The sequence below is a fragment of the Dromiciops gliroides genome, chromosome 2 (genome assembly GCF_019393635.1).
Source record: "Dromiciops gliroides isolate mDroGli1 chromosome 2, mDroGli1.pri, whole genome shotgun sequence".
NCBI classification, from domain to species: Eukaryota; Metazoa; Chordata; class Mammalia; order Microbiotheria; family Microbiotheriidae; genus Dromiciops; species Dromiciops gliroides.
The window spans coordinates 420,086,238-420,096,471 of record NC_057862.1 but is presented as its reverse complement, the minus strand read 5'-3'; the positions used below and the strand labels follow the sequence as shown (position 1 = coordinate 420,096,471).

Sequence of the window (10,234 nt, the reverse complement as noted above, 5' to 3'; positions counted from 1 at the left end):
TAATTCAAATATGATATGAATTATAAAACCATATAGTGATACAATAATAATAAAAATTATTTTGTGATTGTTACAATTTTACTCCATTCAAGTGATTTGTATACATTTGAGAAAACTATATATTAATCAGATTATAGTTGATGAGATATAAGGCTTGTTTTCCTATTAAAATTGAATATGAACTTGTTGTTTGAAAATGACCCCCTATCTCATATAGATAATATTGGCCATCATATCAACTTAAAACCTTTTCTAGGAATATAACCTGCTATGGCAGTGTAAAAACTACCATATTTTTTAAAAATTAATTTGCTTTAAAAATGTTACCTTTTCTTTAAAGCACATTGCTTTATTTAAAAATATTTTAAAAGTGTAATGATTTGATTTTTAATATAAACATGTTAAAGCTTATTGAAGTTTGCTGTTTTTTGAAAACTAAGTTCAGCATAGTTCCTACTTAGATGTATAGGCCTTTGTAGAACATTATTGCTACATGGTAAGAGTCAATATATTTAGAGGAGAAATAGAAATAAAGGGATTGGGTACCCTTTTATGTCTCAGCTAACCCAAACAAAATCACAAACTGTGATTAGTAACTGAGACATTTTGATTTGAGAGTGTTTAAGCAAAGGACCATACTGAAATAAACCTTGCCTTTATTCACTACATTCCTAAGGTTCCATTGTACCTATTGAGACAGAGGAAACATGAGAGGTTTCTGCTTATAAATTATATGCATAGGATTTTCTAATGTTGAGTGAGATCTTTTTTATAGTCACTCAGCTACTAAAGTTTCTTCCTAATATGGATCCTCTGATGTCGAGTAAGGTTTGTGCTCTGACTGAAAGCTTTCCCACAGTCATTGCATTCATAGGGCTTCTCACCAGTATGAATTTTTCGATGTTGAGTAAGGTCTATACGCCACCTGAAGGCTTTCCCACATTCATTACATTCATAGGGTTTCTCTCCAGTATGGATTCTTTGATGTTGAGTAAGGTGTGTACTCCGGCTAAAGGCTTTCCCACATTTTCTACATCCATAAGGTTTTTCTCCAGTGTGAGTTTTCTGATGTTGGGAAAGGTCTGTAGTCCACCTGAAGGATTTTCCACATTGACTACATTCACATGGTTTCTCTCCTGTATGAATTCTCTGATGCCTAATAAGATGTGTATTCCGATTAAAGGCTTTTCCACATTCATTACATTCATAGGGTTTCTCTCCAGTATGGATTCTTTGATGTTGAGTAAGGTGTGTACTCCGGCTAAAAGTTTTCTCACATTTAATGCATTTAAAGGGTTTCTCTCCAGTATGAGTTCTCTGATGTCGAGTAAGATTTGTACTTTGACTAAAGGATTTGCCACATTCATTACATTTGTAGGGTTTTTCTCCAGTATGAGTTCTCTGATGTTGAGTGAGATCTGTACTCCATCTGAAGGTTTTCCCACATTCACTACATTCATAGGGTTTTTCTCCAGTATGAACTCTTTGATGTTGAGTGAGGTCTGTACACCATCTGAAGGCTTTCCCACATACCTTACATTCAAAGGGTTTCTCTCCAGTATGGACTCTTTGATGTTGAGTGAATTCTGTACACCACCTGAAGGCTTTCCCACATTTCTTACAATCATATGGCTTTTTCTCTGAACGGATTTTCTTTGATTTGATTGTGTCTGAATGACACAATCTACTGGTATCACATTTATCATCACTCTCTCCTTTAGGAGTGTTTTGCTGTGTAACAGGGCCTGAATTCTGATTTACACTTATTCCTAATTCATTATATTCAGGACCTCTATTTCTAGTGAGGATTTTATTTTTAGTGAATGTCTTCTGACTCAAATTTCTCTCTTGGATCTTCTGAAGATTCCCCAATGGACCATCACTTTTTAATTTTTTACCCCTTGTAAGTCTTTTCTTTATCATTTCCTGGAATGAGCCTTTTTCCGAAATGCTGTGATTTTGAGCTGATTTCTTATTTTCAGGTTTCTTATTTTCAGTCTCCCACACTGAAGGAAATAAAAAAAATATGCACATTTCCTGTTCCCTGGACTAGGAATAAGAAAATGATTATAGAGCTAATAGGAGAATTAAACTGGTAGTATTAAGTACAAGGTGGAGAGTCAATATGGTACAGTAGATGGAAGGTTGGCCTCAGAGTCAGGAGGACCTCAGATTCTATTTCTAATATACTGCCTGTGTGGCCTTAGACTTAACCTCTCAGTGCCCTGAGAGCACTGCACTTGTGGAGGGATTTTCCACACTAAGAGTTTTCTATACATATGCAATCATAGGTACAAATGAACAAACCAAAAAATGAGTACAAGGCTTAAGTGGCTTTGACAGGTCTTGAACAAGGCCTTGCAGTCTGGAAAGTGAATATGTGCTTTATAAAGTGCTTTGTATACATCATCTCAGGGTGGCTTGGTGGTGCCATGGATTGAATGCTGGGATCAAAGTCAGGAAGACTCATCTTCCTGAGTTCAAATCTGGCCTCAGATACTTATTAGCTGTGTCACACTAGACAAGTTCTGTTTGCCTAGGTTTTCTCATCTGTAAAACAAGCTGGGGAAGGAAATGGGAAACCACTCTCGTATCTTCGCCAAGAAAATTCCAAATAGAGTTATGAAGAGCTGGATGTGACTGAACAACAATACCTTACCTCACTGGAGCCTCACAACAACCCCGTGAAGTAGGTACTACAAATAGCTATTATTCCCATTTTACAGATGAAGAAACTGACTCAGAAAGGTTAAGTGGTATCACAGAGACTAAGAAGAAGAGGGGAAGACCATTAAGAAGGGGACATGAATAACTGTTAGGGAACTGATGCAATATGGAAAGTGATCACAGGATGAGAAGGGATCATTAAGGCATACTAAAAGTTGAGAACAGTGATCAGTGAAACAGGCTAAATGAGGAAGGGGGGTGACTCTCTGGACAGAGCAGAATCATGGGAGGTAGCCTGGGTTCAGAGTCCAGGTCTTATTTTGTGCCTGTATTATTGCATTGTATGAGACGTAATGTATCTTAGTAGATAGCTTATGCTGGACTTGGAGTCAGGATAATTGAGGTTTAACTCTCACCTTTGATACTTGTTAGTTGTGTGGCTATGGGCAAATCCCTTAACCATTCTGAGTCAATTTCTTCATCTGTAAAATGGGGATCATTAAGAGTTGTCGGGGGCAGCTAGGTGGCGCAGCGGATAAAGCACTGGCCTTGGATTCAGGAGTACCCGAGTTCAAATCCAGCCTCAGATACTTGACACTTAACTAGCTGTGTGACCCTAGGCAAGTCACTTAACCCTCATTGCCCTGCAAAAAAAAAAAAATTAAAAAAAAATAGTTGTCTATATTACCTCGTACACCTAGTTGTTGTGAGGCTCAAATGAGATGATGTTTGTATAGCACTTTATGAAGACCCAAATAAATGTTACTTGTGGTTATTATTGCAATAGCAGTCCAATAAGTCTTGCACCTAGTTCCTTGCTTCTTCCTATCAGTTCTAGACATTTTTCCCAGATGAATGAGCAGTGACTGCAGGGATGTGAGTATATACCATCATGTCCCATCTCTCCCATATTCACTGACTTGTAATTAGAGGGTCCTGTGTTTATTAAACTCTTGGTACTATTTGACTCTTCTTTCTCCTTGGATCAAGCTAACTTGATTAGTGACTGATTGAGTATTATTAGTCTGCCTATTTAGCCTACTATTTCTTCTTGTTAGCCCGTGACTCCCCACAGCATTCTTCACCATCATATCTCATCCTAGGTATTCACTTAAAGCATCTAGCCGACAGCATGCTACTGCTCCTCAGCAGAGTCATCACCTTCACACTAGTTATAGACCTCCAGAATCCAGACCCTGTTCCAGTTATCTCTCACTTTCTACCTCTTGCCCTGGTCATGGTAATCAAATCAATATGACCATTGCTTTTGAAAAGGGAATATCAATTCAATGCCCTATGAATTTAACCATCCTTTCCTATGATTCCCCAAACCAAAACTTTCTTCGCTAGACATCAACTTGATGTTATCTCCCTGTTCTAAAATATAAGCTTAAGGTCAGAGATTATCTCTCTAGTTTCATTTGGATGCCCAATGATAAGCACTGGACCTTGTACAAGTGTCTTGTACACAGAAAGCACTTAATAAATGCTTTTTCATCAAGCAATTAGTTAATGAATGCTCCTTAACCTCCATAGCCAATTCTATCTCTACAAATATGATTGTACCATTGTACTCACAATCTCTCGATTTTCATAGCTACCACCCTAGAACAGGCTTTCATCTATGTGGAATATTACAATAACTTCCTAACAGTTCTTCCTGCCTTTACTCTTTCCCTATAATGACACCTCTCACTATTGTGAGATTATTTACAACTTGTATGATTCTCCTGCTAGATGCTTATGACAATACTCTTTCTTGGTTCTCCCATCTGTCTGACTACTCCTTATCAGTCTCTTTTGCTGTATCATCATCTATATCATTCCCTCTAACTGTGGTTGTACCCTAAGGATCTGTCTCTTCTTTACTCTCCTTACACCCCCTCCTTTGGCAATTTCATCAGCTTACGTGGATTTAATGATGATGTCTATGAAGTTGATTCTCTGGCTTTCATAATAGAGAAAGGAAGGAGGAGGACTCCCAAGTAGAGGGCACAGCATATTTAAAGCCAGGATTTTAGGATGGAGCACAGCATCGATCAAAAATCACCACACATTTAAGTATTTACAAAGTATCAGGCACTATGCTAGGTGCTGGGAATATAGAGACCAAAATTTAGTAGCCCTTGCCCTCAAAGAGCTTACATTCTAGCCTGAGAAAACAATATGCACATATAGAGGTATATGTAAAGTAATACAAAGTAATTCTGAAGAAATGAGCTTGAATTTGGGAGGTCAGGAAAGGCTTCATGCAGGAAGCAGAGCTTTAACTGAAGGAAACTAAGGGTTCTAAGAAGTGAAGATGAGGAGGGAGAGCATTCCAGAAACAGGGGACAGCCAATACAAAGGCATGGAGATAAGAGCTGGAGAGCCTTCTAAAAGAAACAGTAAGAAAACCATTATGGGTGCACCAGGAAGAGAAGCAATGTGTAAGGGTGGAAGGGTAGATTGTGCCAGTTTGTGATGAGCTTTAAAAGTCAAACAGAGGGAGCAGCTAGGTAGCTCAATGGATAAAGCACCAGCCCTGGATTCGGGAGAACCTGAGTTCAAATCCAGCCTCAGACACTTGACACTTACTAGCTGTGTGACTCAGGGCAAGTCACTTAACTCTCATTGCCCCACAAAATAAAATAAAATAATCAAATTAAATCAAATTAAAAAGTCAAACAGAAGAATTTGTATTTGATCCCTGAGGACAAGGAAAGGCAGTGGAGTTTATTGTGCAAAAGAGGGACATGGTCAGACCTCTGATTTTAGAAAGTTACTTTGGGAGCTGGGTAGAGGATTGTTAAAAGTGGGGAAAAGACTTGGGGGAGGGAGACCAATTAGGGGTTTGTTGCAATAGTCCAGCCTAAGAAACATTTCAAAAAAGAAAGCACAAAGATTGGTGACAATTGTATAAAATGTTTTAAAGGACAAAAACAGTAGGACTTGGTAGAGTTTAGTGCTTTGGAGGAAGGAAAGATGAATATAGGCTGAAGTAGTCAGGGAACGTTTCAAAGTAAAGAATTTTAAAATTTAAATGGAAATTTTTGGGGGGCAGGGTAATGAGAGTTAAGTGACTTGCACAGGGTCACATAGCTAGTAAGTGTCAAGTGTCTGAGGCCGGATTTGAACTCAGGTCCTCCTGAATCCAGGGCCGGTGCTAAATGGGAATTTTTTTTTTTTGGTGAGGCAGTTGGGGTTAAGTGACTTGCCCAGGGTCACACAGCTAGTAAGTGTTAAGTGTCTGAGGCCAGATTTGAACTCAGGTACTCCTGAATCCAGGGCTGGTGCCTTATCCACTGCGCCATCTAGCTGCCCCTAAATGGGAATTTTTTAAATGGATATGCATTGAGGAAAGAGAGAGTATTCCAGGCAGAGGATAGAAGACATTCAAAGCCACAACTGCAGGAAAGAGTGTGAATCATAAAAGGGATATGAAGTCAACCTAAAGAAATTCAAGATTAATAAGAGTTAACAAGAAAATGGCAACTGTGGCAGTAAGTATTGGTTATATAATTGAAGGAACTATAAGTGAAAGGGAGAAAAGGAAGATTCTAGAGAAGAAAGAAATAACCAGAAGATCAAAGTTTTAGAAAAGGATATAATCCATAGTGTGCACATCTGTAAAAAGAGATTGGATTATATGGTCTCTAAGGCTCTTTCCAGTTCTAACATCCCATAAGCCTATGAGCCTAAACTGAGGGAAACGTCCTTTTCTGAAATAAAAGGGAAGGAGGAAAGAGTAAAGGACACATACTTAGATGCACATTATGGCCCTACTCATGGAGTAGGCCCTGTGGAGTAGGAAATAGAATAGCTTGATCAAGAGAAGAGAGCTAGGTCCCATGGATAAAAGTTATAAAAAAGCAAATCCATCCCAAAAGAATGATAATCTTGTGAACAGTCAGCAAAATGGAATAGGGCACCTCACAAAGCAGTGAGCTTGACATGAAAAGCACTCAGGCCAAGGCAGGATGTCAAAGAAGGGATTCCTGCACTGGGTGGGAAGCTGATTAGATGACCTTCCATATTCCCTCCTACTCTATGATACTCTGAGGTTTCTGAGGAGACTCCTGCCAAATGGCCTCAGTTTTCTCCATAAGCTTGGGAAGCTTTGAGGAGAATTATTCAACAACCATTTCCAAGATTCTATTTCCCCTCAGTAACTGTTACAGTGATTCCTGTCTCTTTGGTTTTCATTTAAGGATTAGAAACTGGAGATGTGTAGCTTAGAGAAGCCTTGAAGGGTTATGATGCCTGTCTTCAAGTATCAGAGGGACTGTGATGTGTTCATGTTTAAGAGGGATTAGACTTGGTTCTGTTTGCCCCCAGAGGATAGAACTAGGAAAGATGGGTAGAATTTATAGAGAAGGCTATCTAGATCTAATGTAAGGGAAAGTATTCAAATAATTAGTTATATGAATGGACTGGGCTTCTTGGGGAGAAACAGTGGGTTCCCCTTAACTGAGCTTCTCAAAGCAGAGGATGGATGACCATTTGTTAAACATGCTATAAAGGTGGGTTGGATTTAGTAACCTTAAAGGTCCCAGCAACTCAGTGATTCTGTTTCACTTACTCACCTGGACTTTTTCTCTTCACCATCCAAGGCTCTTTTCCTTGTTCCAACTGGGAGATCACATCAGGTTTGGAAACTTGATGCCCTGCTCATGAGTGAAAACAAGGACTTGGGTATCTGTGCTAGGCATAAAGACTCATCCTAGGATTCAGTCCCATCCCCTTGGTCTTTAGGATCTCTGAAGGGTGAAATAAGGGCAGTACCATGGGAAGCACAATGAAGCTACCCAATTATGAATATCCTGTTTCTAGGTCCCAGAGGGACCCATGGATTTTTAAGAACCATGAAAATAACATTGGTCCAACGGACAGAGTAAGTCACCGGGGACGCTACCCTTACCCAGGGAGACCAGATTCCTATAGTTCTCCAGCATCACATCCCTGTACAGGGCTCTCTGAGTAGGGCCCAGGCGCTTCCACTCCTCTTGGGTGAAGTTCACAGCCACATCCTCAAATGTCACTGATGCCTGAAATGGTAAACACATTTCTGTTCAATCTGAGACTATCCCCCAACATGGCATTGAGGAAAACTGGTAGCAAAGAAAGTAGATGGGATTATATCTTCTGATTATGTGAAAACTTCTGAATGTTCCAAGTCAAGTCAAGTATTTACTGATTTGCTATTATGTGCATAACTGTGCTAAAATCTGTTGGAGGAACAAAGAAATATGAGGCTTGGTCTTTACCCCTAAGAAGCAATGTCTCCCCTTTGGAGAAAAACAAATACACGGCACAACTTAACAACAGAAGATTGTATCTAGTTATTGCTTTTTTCTATCCTCACTTTTAACCCCCACCTACTATCTGTGTCTATATATGTATGTATGTGTGTATGTGTGTATATATGTGTGCATATGTGTGTGTGTTTGTACTTATTTATCTCTGAATATATTGTTTTCCCCAGTAATGTAAGCTAGTGGCAGGGACTGTTTCATTTTTCTTTTTTCTTTTTTTGGTGAGGCAATTGGGGTTAAGTGACTTGCCCAGGGTCACACAGCTAGTAAGTGTTAAGTGTCTGAGGCCGGATTTGAACTCAGGTCCTCCTGAATCCAGGGCCAGTGCTTTATCCACTGTGCCACCTAGCTGCACTGTCATTTTTCTTTTAGATCACTAGCACCTACCGCAGTGCCTAGCACATAGCAGGCACTTAATAAATGCTTGTTGAATTTAATTAAATTAATTTCATCTGGGTCCTTCTTGATGCTTGGAAATTCTTGACTCTTCTTTGACTATCACATTCCCTACAGTAGTTTTTCTAATCCATCTCATCTTTCCAGGAAGACACGCTGTTCTCCCTCCCTTTACACTTTACCCCAGTGAAAACTAGTTTTTCCAGTGGTACCTTTCCTTCCATGTGATTTGCCAGGGCCTCTTTGGTGGAGAGAGCATGTCCATACCCCACGAGTTAGACTAGGTGACCTTGGAGAGTTGTTCTGAGATTCTTTGCCCCCTCCCCTCCCCCCATGGGGCAATGAGGGTTAAGTGATTTGACCAAGGTTACACAGCTAGTAAGTGTCAAGTGTCTGAGGATGGATTTGAATGCAGGTCCTCCTGAATCCAGGGCCAGTGTTTTATCCACTGTGCCACTTAGCTGCCCCTGTTCTGTGATTCTATCCCCTTCACCACTAATGCAATTGGTTTTCCCTACCACTTAGCTGAATGTGTCTTATTCTTAAATTATTTTCATATTATGAATGATGCAGTTGATTTGAAGGCCTGGTTTGTGCTATTAGTCTCAAATATAAAAATTACTAGTTATGGCTCTGGTAATTATTATTATTTCATAGATGTGTCATTTCCACTCCCCACCCACCAAGAAGATTATAATCTACTTGAAGTAAAGAACTGTACTTTATCTTTCTGTTTTGGCTCATTCATAGATCTTAATATAGTTCTGAGCACTTCAAAGTTCTGAATGCTCTGTCAAATGAGCATCTGGCAGACACAAGAGGGCCATTCTTGGAGGGGACTAGGCAAATTCACTTATTCATTCATCCAACAAGCAGTACATATCTTTTATGTGCCAGACACAGTGCTAGGCACTAGGAATAAAAAAAAAAACAACCAACCTAATAAACAGCTGCTGCCTTCAAAGAGTTTATAGAACACTCTCCTGAGGTTGGAAACTATGCCATGATTTCTTCATATATCAGAGTATCAGAGCCTTCTGACAGTGAACAATGAGGACTAAAATCCCTGTGGAGTGTGTGTGTGTGTGTGTGTGTGTGTGTTAGCGTGCACGAGTGTGTGTAGGAAGCCTAACTTACCTTAGATAAGGCTTTTGTGCTCCAAGAAGCCATTCCCTCCTCTTCTTTGGTGCTCCCCTCTTGAGGAAGGGCAGAGTCTTGAAAAGTCAAAACTGGGCTGGGAGGAAAGGGACCATGAGGGAAACCATTTGACCTTGTAGATTTCAGTCTCATCAGACTCAACCCCATAATATGCCAATTGGATATCATCACCATATTCCTTAAGAACACGTGTCCAAAGTTAGGTTAGAAGAAATCCCATCCTTTTCCATGAATAGGAAAAAAAGGCCCAACGATAAGACTTCCTGCATATTATACTCTGTCCCTGTGGTCCTAGCGGGTCCCAGGAGATAGAACTATATCTAGCCTGAAATTCAGGACACATTTGCTTGAATTTGCAGCTGTTCTCATGTGTAATATGGGGTAAGAAATATAATCTTTCTGAAGTGCACTCATTTAATGAAAAAAAATTCCTATTCCTGTATAGGCAAGCTACTGAGGTCCCTGGAGAAAACAGCGTCATAAGATATTCAGCAACCATTCAATTTATAGCCAAACTCCTATACAAAGCCTTCTACATTCATTGCACCTGGCTTTGACGCCACCACTTCACTTATGCTGATATCCCCAAGGTTTCCAATTATCCTGAAATTGCTAAATCCAATGGCCTTTTTTCACACACACCCCCCACTTTCTTGATCACAGAAGCATTTAACACTGCTACCCTCTTATCCTGGGTATTCTATTTTACTTTGACCTTT

At 39.7% G+C, this 10,234-nt stretch overlaps 1 protein-coding gene across 1 annotated transcript; it reads right to left on the bottom strand.

Moving 5' to 3' along the window:
* Window positions 1-786: 786 nt before the first annotated feature.
* LOC122739020 (zinc finger protein 184-like) lies at window positions 787-9,527 on the bottom strand. The gene is made up of 4 exons (XM_043980883.1): window positions 9,495-9,527; window positions 7,568-7,694; window positions 7,233-7,313; window positions 787-2,006 (listed from the first exon to the last, which is right to left on the bottom strand). Exons 1-4 carry the CDS (start codon window positions 9,525-9,527, stop codon window positions 787-789), a joined length of 1,461 nt encoding a protein of 486 aa, XP_043836818.1.
* Window positions 9,528-10,234: the final 707 nt, after the last annotated feature.